This window comes from Peromyscus eremicus, chromosome 7, assembly GCF_949786415.1.
Source record: "Peromyscus eremicus chromosome 7, PerEre_H2_v1, whole genome shotgun sequence".
Taxonomy (NCBI): domain Eukaryota; kingdom Metazoa; phylum Chordata; class Mammalia; order Rodentia; family Cricetidae; genus Peromyscus; species Peromyscus eremicus.
The window spans coordinates 5,183,102-5,210,493 of record NC_081422.1 but is presented as its reverse complement, the minus strand read 5'-3'; the positions used below and the strand labels follow the sequence as shown (position 1 = coordinate 5,210,493).

The window sequence follows — 27,392 nt, the reverse complement described above, 5'->3', positions numbered from 1 at the left end:
AGGCTGGCCTGTCACTCTGCAACTCCAGCTTACGTTCAGTCTGGTGATCCTCCTGCCCAGTGCTGGGATTGCAGACAGGAAACACTATTCCCAGACCAATTTGTTTTCACCAATTATATTTTATAAGAAATTTACTTAATCTTATTATCGCTGTCAAAAATCTAGTGTGGAAAACTCAGTCATTTTCTATTTTTTTAATAGATGAAATGCTTATCAAGCTTGGGTTCTGTTTTGATACTTGTCATATTTCATAATGCCAGTACTTCTCAAATTAAGAGGGGGTCGTTTTCTAATACTGTTCATTTATTTAATTTGTTAGATTCATTTTATTTTTCCGGGTTTTGTCTGCATATATTTCAGGGCACTACTATGTGCCTGGTATCTGTGGAGGCCAGAAAAGGGCATTGGATCCCTTGGAATTGGAACTGCAGATGGTTGTGAGGCACGCACGATGTGGGTATTAGACTCACACACACTTGGTCCTTGGGAAGAGCATTGGTGCTCTTGTCTGTGTCCTGCATCTCCAGCCACTTGGCTCTTTCATTTAATTAGAGTTAAACACGTTTTTCTTGCTAGTGAGTATTTGCTCTTGGCCTCAGCTCTCAAAATAAATTTTAACATTATAATTTTTTTTTTTGGTTTTTCGAGACAGGGTTTCTCTGTGTAGCTTTGCGCCTTTCCTGGAACTCACTTGGTAGCCCAGGCTGGCCTCGAACTCACAGAGATCCGCCTGGCTCTGCCTCCCGAGTGCTGGGATTAAAGGCGTGCGCCACCACCGCCCGGCCTACATTATAATTTTCTATGTATGCATGCATGTCTCATGGCACACATGTTGCTTCTCTCTACCATGTGGGTTTCAGAGATCAAACTCAGGTCATCAGACTGAGTGGCAAACAATTTTACCCTCGGAGCCATCTTGCCGTCCAAGGCCTGGCCTTTTGACTTGTTCACTGTGTGCGGAGCCTCTCAGACCGGCCCTCAACCCATATTTAGCTCCTGCTGTTGAGCTTGCCACAGTGGTGTTCATAAGATGTGAACATGTGCTCAATGTTCTCTTGAATGCCAGTAACATGCCTCACCAAAGGAAGGATCCTCTAGCTTAACTCTGCCTTCCATCTTTATGCCTTTCAAACTTGTGGGAAAGATAAACATGAACATCTTTGGGAATCAGGAAAACCTGGAGACAGTGAATAGCGTGGTCAAGTGGGAAAACAGGAGAGGGATCTATGTATGAAGGGGCCAGTGTTTACAGGGCAGTCTCTGAAGAAAGAGGGGGTGTGGGTTTTAACAAAGCCCCTGTGGAAACGACTCAGTGGGTTATTGAATCAGTGTACCCATCTGTAGTCTGGATTCGTTAGTCTAAAGGTCGGGGTAGGTGTGGGGAGGTGTGATATACCACAGTGCCTGCCTATTTGTCTGTGTTGGTGACAGATAATTTCAAATGCTGTTAGCTTCCTGTCCATTCCCCCAGGAAAACACTTAACTTATTCCAACATAATTTAAATCATTTATTCTTTGTTAAATTCTTTTTGTTAAAATGTCTTTTTGTTTGTTTTTTTTGAGACAGAGTTTTTTTGTGTAGTTTTGGAGTCTGTCCTGGAACTCGCTCTGTAGACCAGGCTGGCCTCGAACTCACAGAGAGCCACCTAAATGTCCATATTTTAAAAAATATGTCCATTTTATGTTTATGTGTGTATGCCTGGCTGGCTGTAGGTGTGTGTGTGTGCAGGAGATACAAAGCATTAGGAGAGCCCTTGGAACTTGAGTTACAAAGGTTGTAAGTCACCGGAGTTGGTGCAGGGAACTGAACTCAGGTCCTCTGGAAGAGCAGTAAGTGCTCTTCACTGCTGAGCTATCTCTCCAGGCTCCCCGTTCATTCTTAAAATATTTTATGTCTAATGTGGTTTTGTTGTGTGGAAATAAATAAGGCTTTGAAGAAGGTCAGGTAGTTGATTGTGCCCTGAGCTCATTTGCTCTGGAGACAACTAGTAAACAAGATATAACCAAGAGGATATCCCCAGGAGGTACTCAAAACACGTCCCCACTGGATGGAAAATAAAAGGACATAAAACAATGGAAAGTAGTGTCGGAATCTGCCAAGCCGAAGGGCTAGGTGCCCTGGATTCCACAGACTAAGAACAGGGAAGACACTGCTATGGTGAAAGCAGTCAGCTGACTGGCCAGACTTGCCCTAATACAGGGACTTAAGGATTAACTAGCTGCAGGTTAAGGCTCCAAGAAATCACAAATTTCCTAGAATCAGTACCATGGGGCCTGGAGAGATAGCCAAGGTTAAGAGCACTTGTTGCTTTTGCAGGGGTCCAGGTTTGGTTTCTAGCATCTGCAAGGTGATTCCCAATCATGGGCAGTTCTTTCCAGGGGAGTCTTAACAACCTCATCTGACCTCTAAGGGCACCGGGTGCACACACATGGTGCACAGACATGCAGGTAGAACATGCACACACACACTTAAAATAAAAACAAAGCTTTTAAAAAATGGCATACCCTGTTCTTATACCAACAATACAATTAATTTAAAACCCAGAAATTAGAAGCTAGCTTTTAAAACACAGTCCTTGTGTGTGGCTGGGTTTGTACCGTGTGACAGCACCAGATAGGAAGGTCATCAGCAGGTAGGATAGCCAGGAACAAAAATAACAAAGAACCAGTATAGGTGATAAAAATTATGAACTCATGGAGAGAAATTAAGGGAAGTTTAAAAACTGAAAACTCATGTCTACCTTACATCACAAGCAAACGATTTTCTATTCCTACCACATACACTGTGCCTGGAATCCTAGCGTTTGGGATGCTGGGACAAGAAGGTTGGGAGTTTGAGGTCAGCCTGGGTTACATGGTGATGAGGTCAAATACCGAACGGTAAAGGAAGATTATCGTGTAGAAGAACACATGAGCGTGGTTCATGTACAAGTAATGGGACCGGAGCTGCAGTTCGTGTTGGGTGATAGTGTGCTTCTGCAGCATCCTCTAGGATTGCTTTTCACAACAGAGGGAAAACCGGAACCGGAGAACCGGAAATTGTGTAGACTGTAGGCTTAGCAAAAGTGAAGACACCATGGGGTAGACATATTATCTCTCACCCCCAGATGAGGGAAATTGGAGAATTTTGCAAGAGTTTGTGGGAGAAAGGTCTCCTTGCCTGTTAGCACTGAGGATGTGGCTGAAGTCTAGTACGGGGTCAGAGTGAGTCTGGAACACCCTTTCATGACTAAAAGCCATCAGAAAAAGCTGCTCAGGTACCCTGTCATCATAGTACAAGGACGGAACTCAAAGGCTTCCACCAGCTTTCCAAATGGTACTACTGTGAGCATCGTCAGAATACCCGTTGGGTATAACACACAGGCTTCCTGTCTGCCTGGAGAAGATGCTCTGGAGTCAGCTCATCCTAGACAATGTATTCGGGGTATGAATCAGACATTTGCTCTTAACCTGCACAAACTAAATTTCAAGTGATTAAGATACATGGCAAAATTAGAACTTCAGATAGCACCTGTGAAGGATGATAAATTGCTACCATTTGGAACTTCTAAGGAAAAAAATGAATCTAAAGAATCGTTTTGCTTAAAACACATTTAGGATTTGTGTCCTGTGGACATTGTTCATTTGTTTTAAACAAACAAATTAATCATGTTTTTTGTTTGTGGTTTTTTAGTGTTTCTGTGTTTGAGAGGTGGGTTCTGAACTATTAGTCTGAGTTCCTCATTTTCGAGGGCTGGTGAAATGAATCAGTAGAGCCTGAAGAGCCTGGGTTTACTCTGTAGTCCTTTGCAGGGCATGATGTCTTGTATGGAATCTGTAACCCTAGCACTCTACTGTAAGATTGGAAGTGGGGACGGGTTGAAGCTTATGAGCCATCTAAGGAGTACACAGCAAGGAACACTGCGGAATGGTTTTATGTCAGCTTGACATAAGCTAAAGTCATCTGAGAGGAAGGAACCTCAATTGAGAAAATGCTTCATAAGATCGGGCTGTAGGCAAGCCTGTAGAGCATTTTCTTATTTAGTGATTGATGGAGAAGAGCCCAGTTTGTTGTGGGTGGTGCCATCCATAGGCTGGTGATCCTGGGTTCTATCAGTGAGCAAGCTGAGCAGGCCATGGGGAGCAAGTCAGAAAGCAGCTCTTCTTTCTGGCCTCTAGCTTCTGCCTCCTGGTTTCTGTCCTGGTTCCTGTCCTGACTTCCTTTGATGATGAATTGTGATGTGGAAGAGTCACACTTTCTTCCCCAAAGCTACTTTTGGTCATGTTGTTTCATCACAACAGTGACCTTGGCTAAGACAGACCTTGCCTCAAAAGTAAGGCAGAAGGAAAGAGCTGACTTGAGAGCTGAGTGTGCACACACAGGGTCATGGTGTTTGTCTGGAGGTGCAACGAGTCGATAACGTGGGTCTCACTGTGTTTCTGTTTCTAAAGATCTAAAGTATACACTCAGAAGCCTAGAAATAGGCTTCTAAATAGTTCATGACTCGTAGAAATCACTGTAGAAGGTATCTGTGACAACCAGTGGTGAATGAGTCTGTTCCAAAGTGCAGGTATGCTGCAAGCGGGATGTTGTGAAGGTAAGTTTACTGACTTGAACCCTATGAGGAAGTAAATTTATGTAAACTAAGTAAATGTGACTGAAAAGATTGAGAAGGGACAGGGATACAGAAAATCTGGATTGGGGTAAAAGTATAGGAACAAGAGAAGGACATAGAAAGAAAATTGATAAACCATTGTGCAGTCTGACAAATGGCTCAGGTCTTCCCGAAATCTAGCTCTGTAAGAGAATGATCAGATTTTCTTTTTTCCAGTGTTTTTGTTTCTGTACCAACAACTGCTGACGTCTTAGAAGACTTGGGTAGTTGAAAGAGAAGATAGGGTTCCTATTTCATGTTTCATCCTAATAGCTAGAATTTCTGCCTTGGTGGATAATTATTCAACTGTTTTTCACGCTTGGTTGTTGTTTCTGTTCTGCTCCTGTGATGATATATTACTTTTCTTGTGGCTTTGACTAGTACCTGACGGGAGGGTTTTTCTGGCTCAGAGTGTGGGAGATAAGTTCATGCCAGTGGAGACGCTGTGGCAAGAATATGAGGCTGCTTCTCTCCTGCTGGCCTTCTCCCTTCCCCTTTTATCCAGTCTGGGCACCCAGCTTGGGAGTTAATGCCACCCATGTTCGGCATGGTTCCTCCCGTTAGCTGAGCCTGTCTGGAGGCAGCCTCCCAGACAGCCCCAGAGGCGTGTCTTCTAGCTCATCCTGAGACCCATCAATTTGACAGGGCTAGAGCTCTGGGCTTTTCACAGGCAACCTAGTGTTAATGTCATTCAGCTAGACCCACAGCCCAGGATGATTCATAACTGGACAGTAAGAAGGCCTAGTTTGCTCAGAAAAGAGGGTGGGGTATACAGGAGCTTGCCTTGGAGGCTAGTTGCTGAAGAGCGGTTTAAATTTGCTTTCTTTTTAATGTCCTTGTAAAGCATCAGGTATGCTGCCCTGTTGTTGAGAAGTGTTAGACTCTTGAAGGGATGCTATAAGATTGATTAAAAAAAAATCGCTAAAGCAAGAGGCTTGGCTGGAAAAGGCGCCATTGAGCCTGGTGAGTGGAGTCTGACCCTGGGACTCACATGGTGCAAGAGAGAGCAGACATTATATGGGTCCAGTGACAAAAGAGTTGACTTTCCCGATGCTATGCCCAGATTATGGCCATGTTTAATGAGACCTACCCGCTTGCAGGTTCCCTTGGAAGGGGCACACTGGGTCACTGTTGTGCGGGGCGCACCCGGTCACTGTTGTGCGTTTGCATTGTGGGGTGCATTAGCAGTCAAGGCTAGTTATTTTGTTGGTTGTGTTCTCCTCAGGTTAAATTTATATCCTTTGTAGAAAGTTTCTTTCCAACTTTGTTTTTAATGGTTGTGCATGCATGTGTGCATGCATGCCCACAGATTCTGTGTGGAAGTCAGAGGACAACTTTTTAGCATCAGTTCCCTTCCCATCTTACTCTTGAGACAGTCTTCTCACTGGGTACCCTAGATCATCACCCAAGCCACCCGGAGATTCCTGGAGATTGTCCTGCCTCTGCCTCCTGTCTCACAACAGAAGTGCTGGGATCACATGTGTGTACCATTCCATCCTGCTTTATATGTGGCGCATACCTTTCTCTGCCAAGTACCTTGCTGGCCCCTCTGACTGTATTTGTACAGCTTGCCCACTTTGGTGGCATATTCCTATTCTCTGGTGCTGTACAAGTTCCATTTGCCTGGGGGCTTCTGTAGCAGTTGTGATGGCAGCAGTGAGGCACAGCCATCACCTGCAGTGGCATCTGAGGACGTCCGGCTGACCGTCTGTGCTCTTCATACCTAGTTTCTTCTTTGCTAGTTTTTTCAGGACACATCTTTGTTTCGTTTCAGCCATGAACCAGAGAATCACTCAGAGTGCTCCAGTGAAGCAGCCGCCACCCTTGGCTCCCCAGAGCCCACAGGGAGGCGTCCTGGGTGGGGGCAACTCCAACCAGCAGCAGCAGATGCAGCTGCAGCAGCTGCAGATGGAGAAGGAGAGACTGCGGTTGAAGCAGCAAGAATTACTGCGGCAGGTGAGGCCACAGGTTAGAGTCCAGCCTTCCTCTTTCGGTCTTTGCATTCCCACAGGAGCCTGTGCTTTGGATCTCAGCTTTGGTTAGGGGAATGGTGGCTTTATGAAAATCGGGTCTGTCTGGCCTCTCCTTGTCCTCTTCCTTGACTGGCCTTGGGTAACATGCACTATAACTCATGGTCATGCATCATGAAGGGCTGTGTTAGCCAGAGTGGTGGTACACGCCTCTTACCCAGCACTTGGAAGACCAGTGCAAAAAGGTCAGGAGTTCAAGAGCAGCCTCAGCTACATAGTAATTTGAAGGCCAATCCGAGCTTCATGAGAACCTGTCTCGAAGCAAACAAAAAAAATAATGAATGAAAAGTACCTGTTTAGGCCATAGTCATTGCAGTTGAACAAAAATCAAAGGAAGCCAAGACGCAGGTGTCATGTTCCTGAGAGCTTCACAGGTGGAGGGATTCCGGGCCATCCCTAGAGAAAACATCTTCCTTACATGAGTTATTTGTAGAGTATACCAGCGTGACATTTTCTTTAATGACAAATGTTTCATTATTGCTAAAACAAAGAATTTCATTTAAGACAGAATACAGTTACCTCCAAGTGTAGACCCCAATGTGTCTTTGGTGCGTTGTTTTCGTGTTGACAGGCAGGAGGAGCTGCCAGTGAGGAGCTTGAGACCCTTCTCTTCAGAAAACGCTGTTGGTCTTCAGGCTGAATAAGAAGAAATTATCTTAAAACAAGTTTGGGGCTGAGGTGTAGTCTGGTGAAAGACATTTGCCTAACATGTGTGAGTCCTTGGGGTCACAAAACCCCAGACCCACCCAACCATTTTGTTTGTTTTGTTTATCTTCTTTCTAGTATTTAAGATATTGTTGATAGTGGGGAATTGGTCTTTGGTTAAGCAGTAGATCTTTTAAATTTGTGTGTGAACTCTTTGAATAGATGATAACACAGTACAGTAGTCAAGAGTGTACAAAAGGAGATTACTCAGAAATAAAATCTCCTTTACCCGGATTCCCTAGTTTTCTTTTGGTTGTAAAATAACCAAGTTTGGGGTTGGGGATTTAGCTCAGTGGTAGAGCACTTGCTAAGGCCCTTGGTTCGGTCCTCAGCTCTGGAAAAAAAACAAAACAAAACCAAGTTTATCATTTATACTCAACACACCCCTCCCAAGATGTTTACAAATACAAATAGTTTTTGTTCTTCCCAAGTTGCCTTTCCCAAATTATAGCTACTGTGCATATTTAAAATTAGTTTTACATCACACTTCCGTTCCTAGAATGTTGACCTTAAAGATATATTAAGTTGAGCCATGGACTCCTAGACAGACTCATACTTAAAGTGTTGATGCTCATTCATAATGTGTCCCCATGATCCAGGTGTGGTTGGCAAAGTTTATGCCAGCGGATGAGGGGAGAATGGTCTTGAAAACTCATCTCTAAAAGACGCACAGAGGAAGCATCCTAATGCAAGGGACGCCCCTCTCACTCCTCACTGCAAGAAAGGAAGGGTACTTTCCAGTTCCACAACAGGCTGAGAACACAGTGGAATAGCAAGGATTTCAGTGTGTAGCTGTTAGAAGAAATAAAAAGAAGTAAAAAAATGAAGCCTAGTTTGTTGTCTTTATTCTGTTGTGACCAAGTATTAATTGGTCGAAGTAAATGCAAGTCTCAATTTCACATGCGTGTGAAAATCAAGAAGCTTTCATAATAAGAAACTCACTTAATTTATAATGTCAGTGTCTTCTTGTTTTTACATTCGTTTTTAAAGTCAAGAAATAAGCCGCTGTCACCCTGTTGCATCAATTAGCCTGGTTTTCTTGGTGGACCAATTCTGCTGCTTGTGTGATTCTTCTAAAGACTCTCTAACTGTTCTCGGGTGGTGGGTCCTGAACAGTGACCCTCTGTAGAGGTGACCTCTGCTCCTTTGCTGTTCTCCCCCATTTGTTGCCTGTGTTGAGGGGACAGATCTCCTCTGTTCTGATGCGAATGGACTGTTTGTTTAGCAATCCAAACTGAGTACATCCTAAGGCCTCTGGCTTCTTGTGAACTTCCATCCACAGCCGTGTCTTATCACTGAAACACTGGAAGTTATTTCTTCCTGCTTCATCTAACACAGAAGCAAAGCGCCTACCTGACTGTTACTAAATTTTGCCTTTGTCTTGGCGCCAAGTCTTGCTGTCTGTCCTTCGTGCTGCTAGACTGTGAGGGGCAGTCTGTTCTGTGGTGACTTCGCTGGCTCCTGTCCTTCTTAGTCTGCTGTTCTTGGGTAGCTTGGGAATTCTGTTCTATGGTAAGATGTCTGGATACAATTTATAAGTCAGCCTACACAGCCAAACCATGTGGCGTCAAGTAATTTTTATCCGTCTTATTTTTTACTCTTAGGCAATACGGAATATCAATCCCAGCACAGCAAATGCTCCAAAATGTCAGGTAGGCTCTTATATGATGTTTTAGCATTGGGGAAAAAGATAACTAAATTAGGAAAGAGAGACACCGTGTTCCTGGCCCTGTCCTCACTGGAGATGAGCCAGAGTGGATATGTTTGAGTCATCTTTCTCCCAGGACACTGAGCATTGCTTTTCCAAGGGACTGAGGACTATCTGCCTGTGCTGATCCTCCCAGGGTATGTGTGTGGCTCTGGAGACTCCCAGGACTTCCTAGTTCACACACAGGATGTCTCAGTAGTCATTCTGTCAGCCTCCAAATGTGTATGATTTTTGTTTGAGCAGCTTAAAATAAATTTTTATTTGTCTCAATTTTTTTTCCTAATGTTTTAAAAGAATCAGTAAATTGAGCTATAGCAAAGAAAGTAGTTAGTTTATATATAGGCTGTTTTGGAAATTACAATGAATAAAAGTTTTTCTCAGTTTTTCTCTTATGAGGGAGGGTATTATAAATGTCAAAGCTCCAGGGGAATTGGGCTCTGCCCAGTCCATGGTGAGCTCCAAGGCACACTGCTCACAGAAGCACCCGGCTGCTCTCCTGCCTGACAGACTCCTGTCTGAGCCATGGGAATAGTTGGGTTCTAGAAACCGAAGCAGATCCTATATGTTTCTGCTGTATGACACTCAAAGTAGTTGGGAGCTAGAGGGTCCATGTGCCTCTCTGAGGTGAGCAGAAGCAGCCATGAAGCATGCTCCCCCCTCTTCTCCCTCACCCCACCCCTCCTGCCTCTTTCTTTGAGGGCATCACTCTATTATAGCTCAGGCTGGCTTCGGTTTTCCAGTGGCTCTCCTGCCTCAGCCTCCAGTGCTGGGATTTCTGCCACTCCTGCAGCCAAACCTCTCAGGGTCTTGGAGCTGCTCTGGGCTAAGCAGAGGGAGTGTAATGTTTGGACTGGCTTTAGAGGTAGGGACTAGCAGAATGATACTCTGCCAGGGGAGTTCCTCGGCGCTAAAGTCAGGTGCCATCCTCAGAGACCAATTAACTTTGTAAGAAAATAAACTCTTAACTTTTCTTTTTTCAATTTTTGAGTCAGGCTGGCCTTGAACTCACAGATCTGCCTGCCTCAGCTTCCAAGTGCTGGGATTAAAGATGTGCACCACCAGACCTGAACTCTGTTCTCTTTATCTCATAAATGCCTTCATTTAAACAAAACCCACAAAGGGAGTGGAAATCAGCTGGAGTAGAGCAGGCACTCAGGATGAGGGACACTGTGCCACCTCCGGATCTTACAAACTGGAGTCCCCTCTTCTGGGTTTCTCTGAATCAATGGCTTCTATTAATGATTCTCGAGAGCTAGCGCTGACTCCTAAGATTGACATTTGGATCATAAGTCCTTTAAGTCAGAAGTAGATGCCGAAAGTCTTGTTCTTCCTCCTATCTTAACCCCAAATCTGGTTAAAAAAAAAATGCTTTCAGATCTTCATTTCATACTTGAATAGAAAATACTTGGCTGTAGTAAAGTTGCCAGGAATTCAGAGATATTAAACACCTTCCTTTTTAAAAATTTATGTACTTCCATGTGCATTGGTGTTTTTCCTGCATGTGTGTCTATACGAGAGAGTCAGATCCTGGAGTTAACAGATGTTGTTAGCTGCCATGTGGGTGCTGGGATTTGAACCCGGGTCCTCTGGAAGAGCAGTCAGTGCTCTTACTGCCGAGCCATCTCTCCATCACTCCCCACCCCCTTTTTTTAAGAAAGGGTTTCACCCTATGTGTAAGCTAGGATGGCCTTGAATTCTCATGTACTCCTACATTAACTTCCTGGGGCCAAATGGCAGATGTGTGCCATGGCACTGGCTAAAATCATTAAGTGTTAAAATTGGAACTGATACTTTAAATTTGTGTAATCTAGATCAAAAAATAATTGAGAGATAATTTTTGAAAATGCCACTGCACATGCTAAAGATTTAAGCTGCTAGTTTTTATGGGCATGGATGTACAGACTGTGATCCCTGGATGGGGAGGTGAAGACAGAAGAATCAGGACTTCAGGGCCTACCTTGGCTACAGAGTGAGTTTGAGACCAGCCTGTACTTACACGGGACCCTTTCTGAAAACAAACAAATGGTGTGCTGCATGTTTTAGTTGTCAGCATACTGGTAGTTGTGAAGCTGTCGATCAGTATATTCGATTGTGGTGGTGGAGTCTGGGATTTTCTCCATGACCTTAAGACATCGTATAGAGAAGAGAAAAGTGACTTTTCTCAATTATCATAAGGGGTGTACTATTACTTCTCAGACAAAAGCCAGAACGGTAGAGGAAAGCACAATCTATGTATTTAATTAGTGTTTTACATGACCCAGGAGCCTTCAGAAACGATCCAGGGAAACAGTTTTGACACTGCAGTTCAGTGAGCAGTAGAAAGAGGGTGAGATCCAGTGTTGATGAACCTTGGGAAAGTCAGCAGATAGTATGACTTCTGGGGTGAGGTCTCAGCGCCCTTTCCTTGAAGAGTAAGGGGAAGGGTGATGTTTCTGGACTGTATGGTTTGCCTTGCAGGAGAGGATTCTGTTTGCCATCTGGCCTGCCTTTGGGGAGAGAGGGAGTGAGAACTATGGGCAGGAAAGGACGTGACTTCTGAGGGCTTCCAGGCCCTTCCTCTGTCTTCTGTTCAGAGCACTCAGCTTGCCAAAGCAACATGCAACAGTGTCAAGAAAGATTTTGTTTTCGTTTTGAGGGTTGTTTGTTTGTTTGTTTGTTTGTTTGTTTTTTAGGGTTTCTCTGTGTTGCCCTGGCTGTCCTAGAACTCTGTAGACAGGGCCTGCAGAGATCTACTTGTCTCTGCCTCCCAAGTGCTGGGATCAAAGGTGTGTGTCGCCACACTTGGCAGGGAAGATCTTCCTTCCTAAGAGATATACAAGAGAATCAAGTCAGCCATCGTCAGCCAGACATTGCTCACCCCAGTCTATGAGGACATGGGAAAGGAAGGCTCCAGACTTGCAAATGTCACAGTCATTGCTTAGTTTGACTTTCTCCTCTAGTAGAAATCACCCGTGTGAACAAGAAGTAAATGTGGCTCCTTCGTAGTTGATAGAACACCACCTGTATAGCTGGGTGTCAGCAGGCACCAGGCTCCAGAATGCGCATTGGTGGTTTTGTTTGAGACAGGGTCTTAACTATGTGGGTCTGGCTGTCTTGTAACTTCCTGCTTTCACCAGGCTGGCCTTGAACTCCTGGAAGTCTTCAGGATTCTGTCTTCTGAGTTACGGGTTTACAAGTGTGTGCCACCACTGTCAGCATTTTTAAGTTACTAAAGTCAAAAACTTTGTTAGTGATTTTGATCAGGTTAACAAATCACATCTGTATTTGGGATTCTGTGGCATTTGTACTTATGTCCCTGTGGGTTAATGAAAACCCTCAAGGCATGTGTGAATCATATCAAAAGAAGAAAGACTCTCAAGGCATTTTTAGATCTTCATAATTAAATATGGATCTTGTCGCCATAATTTATTACAGTGTGTTTACAGGATTCAGGGAAATTGTCCTTACATAGAGCATAAGTTTTCATTTCCACAATCCAGAAGAAACTGTAGCTGTGAACATCTCGGCTGCGAGTGTGAGCGCACACTAGCCAGGTCTCTGTCACAAGGTGGTGCTGCTCTGTCATTGCAAAGGTCTTCAGGGAGACCCATTTTGAGGAAATACCTTCCGGGTGGGCTTTCCCTCCCTCCCCCTCTGCTGAAAGTGTGGTTCTGAGCATCTGGAGTTCTCTCCTGCCTGCGAGGCTCCCTGGCTCATCTGAGGTCAGTAGGCTCTGCATTTGGTAAGCTGTTCTCCCTCAGTGAGACCCTTGCTCCATCCCTTCTCTCTTACTGCTGCTTCCTCTAAGGCCAAGTCTCCCCTAAAGTGTCCTCATCAGGACTGTTGAAATACCCAGAAATAAGACAATTAAAATGTCTTACCCTGGCAGTCAGTGAGCTTCAGATCGGGGTGGTGGAAAGTCAGTCTCACTCTTCCTAGACCTGCTGCTGTCAGTGTTTCGTGGCTGTGGATCACAGCACCTCCCGTTGTTTAGCGCCTCTCAGTGTGCTCCAGGAGCGCTAGTGTTGGGGACATTGGCCAGCTACATGAACACTTGGTAGGAAACGGCTCAGCTGCCCCATATTTTTAATCAGACATAGCAAAATCACCCCACTATTCAGAAACACCTGAAAACAATTGCCAAAGACAGTTCTTCCTTGTGAATTTAGTAATAGCAAAGAATTGGCTTTTCCCCAACCCAAAACTGGCTTTCAAGTTAGCAGACAAATCCTTTTAACAATTTTTTCAACATTATCTCTCTTCTCTTGAAAGGCCTACTTTTCCATAAATCTTACACTTATTTGACTGGTTTCTCAATGGTTGCTTTATTTTTTGGTGGGCGTGTTAAAGAAAATTTTGTGTAAAAATGTAAGGGAAAAGCTTTGAGGAACATGCCTGGAACTGTAGGACTTGCCTCAAGTCCCAGCACATGGGAAGCAGAGACAAGCAGATTGCTGTAAGTTCAAGGCCAGCCTCATCTATATAGAGTTCCAAGCCTTCTAGGGCTACACAGTGAGACAGATCACCTCCCCTCACCACTAATAGTTTACTTTGTTCATTTTACTAATTAAAATCTCTGTTAAGGGAGTAGAGCCATAAGGTGCTTTCTGGTTTTGTTCTTTTTTGTTTGTTTGTTTTGTTTTTCTTGTTTGCTTTTTGCTTTGAGCCAAGTTACAAAAGACCAAACTCTAGAAATGTAATCAGAAACAGTTTTGAATCTCAGTGTGATCCTCAGAACACTGTACTTCAGGTGTTTGTGGTGTTGCCTACCAGAGCTGAGAAGTGTATAGTCCTCATGATGGTCAAGTATACTGCATACTTGTATCAGTCAAAAGAGTTGTCTTGGATTTGAAAATAATTTGGCTAGCATATCTGTTGTATCCTAGATTTGATCCTTAGCACCAAGAAATGATTTAAAGTGTTGTAAGCTAAACCTGTTAGAGGCTGTTTAGTCCTGGCTGCCCAGGAGGTAGGAGAATCTCTAGTTCAAGACAAGACTCTATCTCAGAATAAAGGGATGAGGACACACAATTCATTGTTAGAGTGTGCTTGCTTGGCATGCATGACTCCCAGCGGTCAGTCTAGGTCCTCGTCTCTTGCCTGGTGGGCCTGGGGATTGAACCCAAGACCTTGTGTATAATAGATAGCCAAGAGCTCTGTCACTAGGCTACAATCCCCAGTCCAACTTAATTTTTTTGTTTTAGAAATAATGAATAACTATGACTTAAGGATGAGTTGGAAAATGAAGCTAACAAGACCCTGTCTGTCTGTTTCGGGTTTTGAGGTGGGGTTGGCCTGGAACTCACCGGGTAGACCAGGCTGGCCTTGAGTTTGGGTCACAAACATGCACCACCATGCCTGGCTGATCCTTGAACAATGGAAATAGATGACTGGTTCTGCCAATTTAGAATTGTTGGTCCAGACTGCTCTCTCCAAGGCAGACTGTTTGTAAGAATATGTATTTTGGAGTTATTCTTTATTTCCTACATTCAGACTTCTAGTTCACAAACGTGTCCCTCCTAGGCAGACATTGCCAGTTTGCCCACTCGAGTGCCATGTAGTATCCAGAGGCAGATGTTTGCAGCCTAGTCCAGTACTGCCAAAGACAACAGTTGTTTTAAGAAAGTATAGGTTGACTTGACTGCCTCCTCCTCAGATGGCTAATCTTAGTGTTTTCATATGCAGCAAATATGATATGATGCATTGAGTTCAATAAAGTTAAACTGTTATTGGCTTCAAGAGTTGTCAAAAGCTAGAGAAGTGGTCAGTGTAAATATTTCCCACATAAATGTGAATTTTTCCCGAGTAAATGATGCGGGGGAGAGGGGAGGCATCACTTTGCCCATGATCTAACTTCTGTTCTATTTTGTTTTCTGTGACCTGGCCTGGCCTTGAACTAGAAGCAATCCTCCTGCCTCAGCCACCCTACTACTGATTACAGACTGAAACATACGTGGCTTCCCCTCCACCTTTTTTTAATCACATACCTTGGGCATTGTCTATAAACAGCAACCTCTCTTCCTATAGAGACCCACCTGGGCACGTTTACACACAATCACATGTGTCCACCCCCACTGTTTTAGATGCTGCTTTTCAAAGGTTTTCAAGGTTTGCTTCAGTTTTCCTAACTGTTCCTTAATCTACGTGTATGTGATTTTTAGTAGCCAAACCTGAAAGTACTGAGGTAAATGGCACATGACAGCTACGCTTAATAAACAAGCATTCTGCACATTGTCAAAGCGATTTTGTGAAGACTTAAGGCAGCTCTCAGAACGAGATGGAAGTTTGGGACTGTGTCCTACTTGATGCTTTACCTAGTCAAATATTGAAGGAGGATGACCGTCAAAGTGAACTGATTTTTTCAAAGAATCCCTTGTAAGCTATCCTGTCAAAACACATGGTGGCTGGCAATGTGGCTTTCATGGTAGAGTTCTTGCCTCTCACCAGGTCAGTCCTCAGCACAGGAGCAAACACTCTTACTGAAAACACATCCATTATTCTTTAACTGGGTCAGTGTGGTGGAGCTGTTATAACTTAAGCCTGGGACATAATTGGATAGCATACAAGAGTGATTTCACCAAAGCATTTGATGTTGCAAGTTGCTTCTATCTCTGAGGAGCTTGGGGATTAGTTCATCTTGAACACAATGCCTAAAATTAGACTGCTGTGCTAAAAATATGAGTTTGTTAAACTTCTCTTTTCCCAAAGGTAGTTGGAAAAGTTTGTGAAAGTCTTTCAAAAATGGGGAAGTAAGCAAGTCAGAAGTTTGGCCAGAGCCTAGTCAGGCTTTTGCTCTGTGTCAAAGGTCAAATAGTTCTTCTAGAGTATTTGACTTTTTCTAAGTCAAGTAAGTATTTTTAGTGCATTTTCTTCTGTAATAATTCAAACATGCAGTAGCTTTTCCCAGTGAGCCTGTAAATCTCAGCTAATCTGGGACATGTTTAGAGCTGGCTCTGCACTGTGAGTAAAGTCAGTGGTCCCAGCCTGGTCTGAGGGGCTTTCCTCAATGGTTGGTAAGGAAGGGCTTGCCACGCTCTGAGACGGACTTGCGTCTCCTACCAGGGTTCATAACACTGTCTCCTACAGTGTTTGCCCAGCAAGTGTGAGGTGCTGAATTTGATCCTCAGTACTACACAGAAAAAAGGAAGGCTCCATGTTAAATAACGATGTCATCTTTTAAAAATTAAAGATAAACACAGGAGTAATAGTCAGAAATGGGGGGGTTAGACTAGTTCTAAGGTTGTTTTCGGGACAGGGGTCTTATAGCCTAAGCTGGTTTTAGAGCTGGGAATCCTTCTGCCACAGCCTTCCAGGTGCTGAAGTTATGAGTGTGCGCCATCACCTCACCTGGCTTAAGTCTTGGTCGGTAGGGTGTGTGTATAGAGTACATACTGTGTGGGTCTGTTCACACAAAACTTGATTTAAACACACATTCCTGGGAATGGCAGGAAATGCAGACCCTGGTTCTCTGAGGACAGGAGTGAGAGCGCCAGTGGAAGAAGGAGAAAACTGAGGGCTGATTCTGATGTTTGTAGCAGCAGTTACAGAACTGTGCAGCACACAGTTAGAAGGCATTGACCTGCAGTGTGTGAATCTCTGTCAAAACTACGTAGGGTATCTAATCAGTTCTGTTCTAGAAGTTTCAGAATTCAACCAAATAAATACTCTTGCCTTGAGTATGATGTCTGTAATCTGTGTGTGTGCTGCCAGTGTTTTTGGTTCTGGTTTCATGCAAAACTAATGCCAACCCCATCACCCACAGTACAGCCATTGATCTTTGATCTTCTCAAGGTCAGTTTAGCTGAGTTTTTGGTTATGGCTCAGGTACCCTTCTGAGGTTGGGTTCCTTGGTTAACTAGGAATGAATGGCTGCCTCCACATCCCTCAGTTACCTTTTTCAGTGAGTCTAGATAGCTGGGTCTGCAGCATCTGCTGATAGGAGGAGAAGCTGAGTTGCAGAACTGTAGAACAGGAAGAGATGGCAAGATCTAAGAACAGTCAAGATCCAAGGCTGGGCCTGGTGGTCTCCATCTTGTTGAAATGGGAAAGGAGTGGACATGTGCTTGACCCACTAAAGAATATGCAGACACTGCATAAGGAAGACACACACACACACACACACTCACACACACTCACACTCACACACTACCTACATAGGTACAAGGCCCAGAGAAAGCCGAAGACCTTTCACTTGTAATGATTCCATTATGGATAGTTGTGTGGTCTCCCTTCCCCAGCCCTGGCACTTTCCAGCAATCTCAGCTTAAGAGTTGGACTCACTTTAGTGCCAGGCACCCAGCTCCAGATTGAGATCCCTGAATGGAGATAAAACTATGTCAGAACCTGAAAGGTCCTTGTGTAGATTTCATTAATTAGTCATGAGTTCAGGCTTGTGGAGAGGACAAAAGCAGCCAGGAGAGACCAGAGTAGGAAGAGTCTGGAGTATGAAGGGCTGAATATTCAGAAGAGGTCACCCAAGAACAGGGCTTGGCTTGAGGCCTCCCATGGAAAAAACAGTTTTGAGAAACCACAGGAGTGCACCATCACCATTAGAGTCACTTCTCACCAAATAAATGTAATAAAAATAAGTTAACGGGAAGGATAAAATGTCTAGCATATGAAACAGTGGGCTTCATTATGACATTTTCATACATGTGTATCGTGTATGCTTTCCTCATATTTACCCCCACACACATTTTCTCTTTCTCCTCATTGGTCTCCTCCAAACAGCCTGCCTTTCAGTCCTATGCCTTTGTGGATATGAGTGTGCATACACACTGTGTTGACCTCCATTTCCGTGTGTTTTCCTTCATGGCATAGTTCAGTTCTTTGTGGCTGAGTAAAGGCCATTGTGCACGTATATCACATTTTCTTTATCCATGCATCTGTTACTGGGCTGTTGTGAGTAATGCAGCACAAACATGGATGTGCAAGTGTCTCTAGGAAGTCAGTTCCCTCTGGTGTTTCCCCAGGAGTGGTGCAGCTGGTCTGTTGGTCCTTCTGTTTCTGGCATCTGTCTGTGCTGATTTCCACTGTGGCTGAACTAAATTACATGCCCCCCAGCAGTACATAAGGTTTCCATTCTTCCTACGTCAGCATTTGTTTTCTTGATAGTCACTTGAACTATTTTTGGTCTGCATTTTCCTAGTGGTTAAGGAATGAAAGTTTTATTAATAATGCTTATCAAATTAATAAATGAGAATTTATTGCACAGCTTTTCATAATAAATGGTACTTTAAGATTTGAAGCAATAATGTGTTATGGAGATATCTGAGTTATGAGCTGTGGAAATACTGATGAAAAATCAGAACGACAATGAATACTGTTACTGCCCATTCATAATTGAAGAGAATGTAAAATTTGCATTCAAATTTACTAAAGATTTAAGGTGATCTTTCCCTCCCACATCTCCATGCAAGTTCAAAAACCTGAATACTCAGGCACCTCTGGTTAAGGAGCTGCAGTTTACAGGATGGAATGACCAGAGGGTATAAATAAACCTGGTAAAAGAGTGGGGTTTACAGAGAGGGAGATCACAAGTGGCTGTGGAGGTCTTAGAGGTTTCTCCAGCCCTGCGCCCTGCAGTGGTAATGTGGGTGGAGGGGCCAGAGTGGGGTGTGCCTCAAAAGCAGCCTTGGCTCTTGGAAATTGCGGAGAGGCTTGGCAGTATGCTTTGTGACTTAGAGAAGTCAGTTAACAAGTGGGCTGAGAGGAGCCTGTGCGGGGTGGTGTGCACTCAGGAGACACAGCCACAAGTCGTAGGGCAGAGCAGTGAAGGCGTTGAATGGTGGGAGACCCTGGCCTGAAATCTCTGAAGCATCTCCAGGGCCTTCAGCCTGTGCCAGATGTCCAGGTAGGATTCTACTGAGTTCTGTTGGAGCCCTGAAGAAATGTCTCCCCAAAGTCTCCTTTCAGCTCTGTCCAGCTCAAGGGGGGGTGTCCCTGAAGTCAGTGAGGCTTGGTAGCAGAGTGCAAACAGTGCTGGGGCTGAGGGGAGGGTTGGTGTCTGGCAACAAATCAACAAATGTTCTTTCTGTTCTGTTTTTATTGCTGGCCCCAAACCATTGAGAGCTGGTAAGTAATGACAAAGTCTAAGAATTATTGTCTAAAGTGAGGACTTGCCATTCTGTCCCAAGGCAGGATTTGAGGGTCTTTGCGAATAAAGAGCAGAAAAGTGAAATGGAAGAGTTGATTGTGCATGTTTGGGGGTTAGTACAACTAGGCAAACTGACGTGTCTCCAGCTTAGTTCCTTCCGGTCATTTGAAGTGTGTAGAAGACTTTGGTTATTCTAATTAGGAAACGTGTTAGCTTTAAGAAAAACGTTGATATTTTACCCCTGTTTTGTTTGTATCTACCCCTCTTATGTGGCACTTTATCTCTTTTAAATCTAGCAGTGAATTTGTTAATCAGCAGAGTGATTCTCTCTACATTTGTTTGTTTGTTTAAGGAATTAGCTCTCCGAAGCCAGTTGCCCACACTGGAGCAGGATGGAGGAACTCAGAATGCCGTGTCTTCTCCTGGGATGTCTCAGGAATTGAGAACAATGACAACCAATAGTTCAGATCCCTTCCTTAACAGGTTAGTGAGAATACTATACTGACCAGTTTCTGGAAAGGAGTCTCACTTCATTGTGCTTGTTGAGGCTGCTTTGAACGCCTGTGAGTGCCAGAACCCATAGTCGTCAACCATTTCTCCACAAATGCCAAGTGCAGTCAAAGCTGGGGATTAAAAAAGCTGCATCCCGTACGAGAAGGCAAGTTGTTCAGGCTTGTGGAAGGGATCTGGGTCAATGCTCCAACATGCTTGCTTCTGCCTGTAGTCTGTGCTAATGTTGCTTAAAATGGCAGTCTTGAAGAAACATGTGAATGCCTTCCTGTGAAAGTGAGCGACAGCATCTTAGCCCCTGAGCATGTTAGTGAAGGATCAGTGGCTGGGACTTTCCACATAGCTAGCTCTTCATGGAAGGCCTTGTATTCTTTAAGACTCTCGTATAAGGAGATACAATGTAAGGCTGTGTCCCACCCAGAACTGCAAATGTTGGTGGCGTTATTCTAAACAGTGCAACTTAGAGGTGCACTGTAGCGAGTGCACTGTCCCGGGTTTCAGTGGACAACGTTCACACTACTGCATTGAGAACTGCCACTGGTTGGCCATCTGTTTTTTATGCTTTGAAAACCATCTATAATTAATATTTAACTAAAACCACACTGCTGTGTTAATTTTGCTTTTGAAAAAGATTAGAACACTCTGTGGGCTGGACTCCCTCTTCCCAGAGCGCTTTGAAGCAGCACACTTTTTCCTTCCCTCTTTCCCCTCTTCTGTTTTGAGTCACAGTCTCTCTTTGTAGCCCACGCTGGACTCAAATGATCGGTGGTCCTCCTACCTCAGCCTTTCAAGGTGCTAGGATTACGAGGTTGAGCCATCATGCCCGGCTTGCACCGTACAGGAAGCCTGGCAGTGGTGGCGCATGCTTTCGATCCCAGCAGAGGCAGGCAGATCTCTGAATCTGTGGCCAGCCTGGTATACAGAGCTAGTTCCAGGAAAGCCAGGGCTACACAGAGAAACCCTGTTCAAAGAAAACAAAGAACAACAACAACAAAAAAAAAAGAACAAAACAAAAAGGTTTAGGAAAACTATTTTCAATTCTCACAAGTTAAATTGAAAAAAAATTAATTTTAGCAAAAAGTATTTTTATCTTGTTGAAATGTTTTTGAACAACTGGATTTTCCATCATCCTCAAAGTCTTGGAGTAAACTTGTGCCACCACACCTTCACTTCTGGCACTCGAGGCAGAGGCAGGGGGTTGATGCCTGTGGATTTGAGGACAGCCAGGGCTACACAGTGAAATCATCTTGTCAAAAAGAAAGTAAACTCTGGGGTTGGCCCAGTGGGTAGGTTTGTTTTCAAAGCCGTGAAAGGATACATAAATCTGACATGGGGCGCTGCTCACTGTGGTCCCAGCACTTGGGGGGCTGACACAGGAGTTGAGTTCAGCTGCTGAGTGACGCGTTCCAGGCCAACCTGCTGGATGGTGAGACCCTGTCTGAAAACAGTAAAAGGCATTCTTAGGTCTTAAGCAGAATTTAAATTTTGGTCTACAGTCAAGTACATTTACATAAGCTTGTGCTTCTAAACTGAAGCTGGAGATAATGAGCAAAGGCCCCACCACAGAATCTCCCAGGAGAAAAATTCCAGAGTAGTTCCAGTACCTGTTTTGTTGAAGGCTTATCTGAGGATGAAATCAAACTTCTCAGAAGCAGGGGGAGGGATGGGCTGCACAGCTTCCTGACAGTTATTTATGACAGTCTTCAGCCTGTGAGATCAGTGCAGACCTTCCCGGTACAGCCTTCTCTTTCCTCATGCTGCTCACTTGCTGTGCTCTCGGCTTTTCTGTTTCAAGCAAGCCTTGGCCCACAACCCAGACTCTCCTAAAGGCTGAGGTCCCAGAATCGGTACCCAGATTTCAGAATGCACCTGGATGGCAGTTTTCTTTCTTTAAAAAGACTGTTGATGTCTTCTGTGCTGCTTGCTAGGGAATCATACCTACACCTTAAATTCAGCACTGTCCTGGGGTGCACATCCACCTGTCTCAGATGTCCCCCTTTGTGCAGCTTTGCTAGTGACTTTCCAGGCTCCTTCCTCTTTGTCCTCAAAGTCCTCACTCTGCTGCTGCTGCAGATCAGGGGCGTGGTTCCGTGGAGTATGTGTTCTTTTCTACACTGTCTTCACCTCTGTCCCCTGAGCTGCTCTCATGCCTGTCAGGTTGTCCTAGACGCACTCAGCATAAACTGGGGTTTGATAGAGAGCAATTGTACCCAAGAAAACAGTATGAGCTCTCCCCAGATCCCAGTGGACTTCCCTTGTGGCTTCCGAGTCTGAGGCCACCTCCTCCTTACAGACTCAGTTGTCTGATGGGTGTCCCTATGGGGACAGCGTCCCAACATTCAGAGTGAAGCTAACAGGCATCCTGGGCTGATAGCCACATGGCTGCGTGTATGCCAACAGTCTCAGAGGCAGGTTTGTGCATTTTTTGGATTTGTGTGAGACATAAACCAAGGTTTGTCAGCTCCAGGGAAAGGACGAGGCAAATGCATTGAATAGTCAGGGAGGAAGGTTGGAATATAGCTTTTTTTCTTTTTTTTTAATGCCCAGGTGGAGTCTGGTTGTTTGTTTTGTTTTATTTAAACAACCAAACACTTTAAGTGTCCATCATGTGAGAAGAGTCGTCTACATTTGTGGTCTGAAAAAACCAGGAGGAATAGCGGCTGCCCTCGGGGTTTCCAGTTGATACCAGCCACTCTTCCGCCATCACTTAGGAAAGTGTTCTGTTTAGGAATTTTTTTTTAACAATTTATTTATCTTTATTTTATGTGCATTAGTGTATGTCTGTGTGAGGGTGTTAGATCTTAGAGTTACAGACAGTTGTTAGCTGACATGTGGGTGCTGGGAATTGAACCTGGATCCTCTGGTAGAGCAGTTGGTGCTCTTAACCACTGAGCCATCACTCCAGCCCCCTGTTTAGGAATTTTCAAGGCTGTTTTCTGTTGTTTGTGAGTGCAGTCTGAGACTTTCCATTCAGCCTTAAGTAAAAATGCTGTTGGCGCCTGTTTCTCCTGAAGTCCCTTTGCTTTGTTGATCTTTCACTTCTGAAGCTGGGCCTCTTATCTGGTACTGAAGTGTCTGGGTGCTCCCCTCCCCCAACAGAAGCAAGAAGCTCTGGCTGTGGGAACTCTTATCTTCAGTGACTCATCTGTCTTGGCAAAAAAGCATTCTGGTTCTTCATTGGCTAGAGTTTTCTGCCTCAGGAGCTGGGAATTCCAACATGCAGGCTTGCCCACCTGGAGTATAGGTTTTGACCTCTCTCTGGGGACATGGGGCCTTGGAACCCCCAAGCTTCAAGATAGTTAATGGAACTTGTCACTTTTTCTCGAGGTTGTAACCAAGCTCAGAACCTTAGGATATCTCTCAGCCCTTAATAGCTGTCCCTTTAGTTAGGGTCAGTGTGTCTGTCCTGTTGTAGGAGGGGGCTGTCAGGCTCTGAAGAGGCACTACAGTACAAGCATCATTCCCTGGTCCTCTTGAGAATCATGGTCATGTGTAATTCATGTTTATTTTGCCCCGGATTGATGAACATGTTTTCTGTCGGTCTTTGTCAATGTTTTCATAGTGGCACCTATCACTCTAGAGATGAGAGCACGGACAGTGGCCTCAGCATGAGCAGCTACAGTGTCCCTCGGACCCCAGATGACTTCCTGAACAGTGTTGATGAAATGGATACAGGCAAGTATTCACTTTCAGTTACGGTGGTCACTGGCTCTAGTGAACTACTTTGAGCAAAGATAAGAACTTGTGTCTTGTTTTTCCTCCCTCCTTCCTTCCTTCCTTCCTTCCCTCCTTCTTTCCTTCCTTCCTTCCTTGACTGGGTTGCACTGTGTAGCCTGGGACTCACAGAGGCCCTGCCTGGGGTGCTGGGATTAAGTCATGAGCCTTAAAAAACATGGGTTGGTTTTTCCTTTCTTTTTGAGATAAGGTCTTGCTGTATAGTCCATGCTGGCCTTGTGACCCTCCTGCTCTGCCTCCAGAATGCTGAGATTTCAGGCACACACCATCTTTTGTTGTTTTGTTAACGTGTGAGTTGGGGGGCCTGTTAGAAGTCTCTCATTTTAGGTTTGTGTTCTAAATTTTGGATAATTTTTTTTGTTATATGATTCATTGTCTTATCTCTTTTTTCTAGATACTTTTGGTTCAGCTGATGTGGTTAAGGTTTTACAGGTCTAGGAAGCCAGATGTGGGAGAGTTTAGGGTAAAACCCATTGGTTTTATTATTGAAATAGTTGTGGAAGTGTTAAAGAGCTAAGACCTCTCTCTGCCTCGGAGAGGTGAGGAGCGCTAGCTGGGAGTGTGAAGTGTCCAGGAAGTCTTTCATGGCTGCTTTTATCTGAGGCAGGAAGGTGGAATTTTGAGAGCTTTTTTGTTCCCTGCTTCCCCTGGGTCCACCTATATCTGAAATCCCCTTCGGGAGCCACTTGAGCCCACCTCATGCCTTGCCCCGTCTTGGCTCTTTTCACCCTCACGTCTCCTTTTTAGCCCCTTAAAAACGGTGTTTGTTTTCCTGACCGTAAGTTCTGATGAAGCTCCAAGGGGGGCTAATGTCACAGATACATGAAGGCCTGTGGGCAGGTAGTCTGAGATCTTAGAACTGAGTCTGGGGAGGTCACATATCCTCAAAGACTCATGCTATTGTGTGACTCAAGAGTAGAGCACCATGTCTACGTGCTTTTATGTTAGTGTCCTAGAGTGCATCTGAGAGGAAAGACCCTTCGTCTTGATCTTCTTAGGAACGGTGGCTCCTTTCTGGGAGAGAGAAAGAAGGCGCTGCATTTAGCTTTCCAAGGAAGTTTCAGTTCTTCAGGCCCCCATCAGTGGCTGTTCCTCTTTGTAAGGAGCAGCTAAGCTGTACATTGCATGTCTGTGAGATGGTGAGACCCTGTGCAAACTTGGTTGTTACCTTGTGATCTGTGTGTGGTTTTCTAAGGTAGATTCTGGGTGCTTCTTTGCTCATGCAGGACAACTCTGGTGCTCTTCACAAAACGCTGTTTATCTCCCCCCAAACTAGGTGACACTATCAACCAAAGCACTCTGCCTTCACAGCAGAGTCGTTTCCCAGACTACCTTGAAGCCATCCCTGGGACAAATGTGGACCTTGGAACACTGGAAGGAGACGCGATGAACATAGAAGGGGAGGAGCTGATGCCCAGCCTGCAGGAAGCACTGAGTTCCGACATCCTCAATGACATGGAGTCTGTGTTGGCCGCCACCAAGCTAGACAAAGAAAGCTTTCTCACATGGTTATAGAGCCTCCCAGTCTGTGAAGGGTCCATGGAGCCGAAGATGTGCATCCCTGAAATTCAGATAAGCCAGTGGGCAAGTCTCTGGCTGATACAGGAGACAGATGAACAGATGTCCAGCAGGGATCTTCATCCGCTGTTGCGCTCTCCTCTGCCCATCGCTGCTGTTCATGTTGCTGACCTCTTCACAGCCGACCCTAAAGACTCAAAACCACAAAACAGCAAACCCTTTGGTTTCTCTTGCTATGGTAACTACTGTTCTTCGGGGTTGCTGGCGAATACCCTGTTTGGATGATGGATGGTCTTCCTTTTGGCCAGTGGTGTCTTCACCCATGATTTCAGCTGGACACTTGGACTGGGAACTCAAATGCTTCATGTCAGAGTGTTTATTCAAGAGCTGGTTTCTTCGGTTGCCTTTGGCCCTCTGGTCCAACAAGCCAAAAAGCACAGCGGCATCATATGCACAAAAGTACTCAGTGCTGATGGGAGGGCTCGAAGACTGCTGGGCTTTTTGTTTCTTCTGGTGACACCATTAGTCACGTGGTGACCTGGATTTTATTTTAGAAGCTTATAAGGCATGAGACAGTTTCCATAGACATATATTAATTATTGCCACATACTCTAGGCTAGGTTTGAGTGGTTTTTTTTGTGGGTGCTGGTTGGTTTTTCTTTTTCTTTCTTTCTTTTTTTTTTTTTTTTTTTTTTTTTTTTTTTTTTTTTTTTTTTTTTTAGGTGATTGGTTTTATTGAAATGTAGGCAAATTAGTGAAGTTGTTTATAGGTGTAGCTTGGGGTGGGCGATGTTGTTCTTTTGTGGGGGAAATCTGTATTTCCTGGCTTTTTACCATTCTATTTAAATCTTGGTTATCTCCTTTACATATGTACACACACTTATAATGTCTATGGTAGTGTGATAGCAGAATGTATCTAAGGTTACCCTCCTCAGTTTATTTTTTAAATGGTAGCCTTGAACATAAGCATTTAGAATACATGACTAGTAGTTTATGTTTCACAAATAGTTTGAATTCTGGTTGGGGCAACCTGCAGGTGTTGGAGGTAGGGCGGTGTTCTAGAAAGGGCTCTGTGGGTGAAGCCTAGAGGCGCTCTCCTGCCCTCTATACACTTCGGTGACTTGGACAGAAGCAAACAAGTGGCCTCACTCCCCCTTGGACCGATTCATGTTGGGCAGTCCCCGAGCAGGAGTGAGCTTTAGAGGCAGGCCTTCCTTTTGCCTTCGCCTCAGTTTGGGATGCAAGTGTGGGTACTTGAGTTCTCGTTTGTAGTGAACACAGTGAAGACCAGACTAGGATCATTCTTACAAAACCTGCTCACACTTTCCTGCTGAATGGACCCTGGGGGAGTGTGTAGAATGCTGTGAGGTCATGAGTCGGCTGGTAAAGTGGTCAGACTAGTGAATGTGTGGGGTAGTTGAACTTAGCAAAGAGCTAAAGATAGCATGATTATGCCTTTATTTTTTACAAGAAGAGAGATTGCTAGAGTATGTGTCTCCAGGAGTAACGATGGTTTCCAAAGAGTATTTTTTAAAGGAACAAATAAGCATGAATTAACTCTTCAATATAAGCTATGAAGTAGTAGTTGGTTATGAGTTGTAGTGGCATCAGCTAGCACCGCTGTCATTTAAGGGTTTTTGGATGCTTTTAGAAGAATCCCTTATTTTCAAGGGTTTTTAATGAACAAACAAATTCTTTCCCTGGCTAAAGCTGCTATGAAAAGCCTCAGCTTAGGAAGGTAGAAATCTATTGGCCCTTTGTTTTAGTGGGGTGCAGGAATGGAAGTAGAAAAGTTTTATTCAGTACTTGGAGTGCTCAAAATGCAATCAGTGTACTATATATGATGATTCATAGTCAGAATCTGTGTATTATACATGATGATTCGTAGTCATTTGTAGCCATCGACTCTAAGGCTTTTACTAAGAAACTAGCTGAAGACTCACCCTTGAATTAGGTCTGGGGAAACGGCCACCAGGAGGATGCATTGACTTTAGAACAGAAATGGAATTCTACTCTAATTCAAAACTGAGCAGCGGGATGACAGACAACAGTGTGTGGTGAGTATGCAGACGATAGGGCACTGGTGAGTGCCTACCATTTGCCAGTAAGCCACAGAGTCAGACCGCACCCTCTGTGGGCAAACTAGCTTTAGTGTGGGGGAGGGTGGGAAGGTGGGCGTGGGCTGGTGAAGGTAGTGGGGCCGTGATAGCAAAGCTTTCATAACTTCTTTCTCTTCAATAAAGACTGAGCTCGCATCTTGCTGTCAGTAAGAAGTTGTTCCTAAACTTTGAGTCGCTTAAGCTCACCCACCAAGTGAGACGTGCTGTCTTCCTCCTCCCTGGGGAACGTTTGCCTGTAATACCTCAGTGTCCAGCAGCCCTCGGTGCCTGACAACTCTGACCTTATCAAACCCTTGTGCTGACTGCGGGGACCTGAGCTCCTTCCCTGAATCACGGCCTCGATGCAGTCTTTCTTGT

The 27,392-nt window shown here is 44.6% G+C and overlaps 1 protein-coding gene across 8 annotated transcripts in view; it reads left to right on the top strand.

Annotated features, from left to right (window-relative positions):
• The window catches only part of Yap1 (Yes1 associated transcriptional regulator), an 83,285-nt gene extending 57,656 nt beyond the window's left edge, over nucleotides 1–25,629 (top strand). For 2 of the 8 annotated variants that reach the window (XM_059267284.1, XM_059267285.1), the window contains exons 5-9: nucleotides 6,409–6,602; nucleotides 8,974–9,021; nucleotides 19,505–19,635; nucleotides 23,225–23,337; nucleotides 24,674–25,629. In XM_059267284.1, the coding sequence (XP_059123267.1) occupies nucleotides 6,409–6,602; nucleotides 8,974–9,021; nucleotides 19,505–19,635; nucleotides 23,225–23,337; nucleotides 24,674–24,912 (725 nt within the window). In that variant the 3' untranslated portion in view covers nucleotides 24,913–25,629. The remainder of the gene's footprint in view (nucleotides 1–6,408; nucleotides 6,603–8,973; nucleotides 9,022–19,504; nucleotides 19,636–23,224; nucleotides 23,338–24,673) is intronic. The other 6 variants (XM_059267286.1, XM_059267287.1, XM_059267288.1 and 3 more) reach the window with 3 other exon arrangements.
• Nucleotides 25,630–27,392: the final 1,763 nt, after the last annotated feature.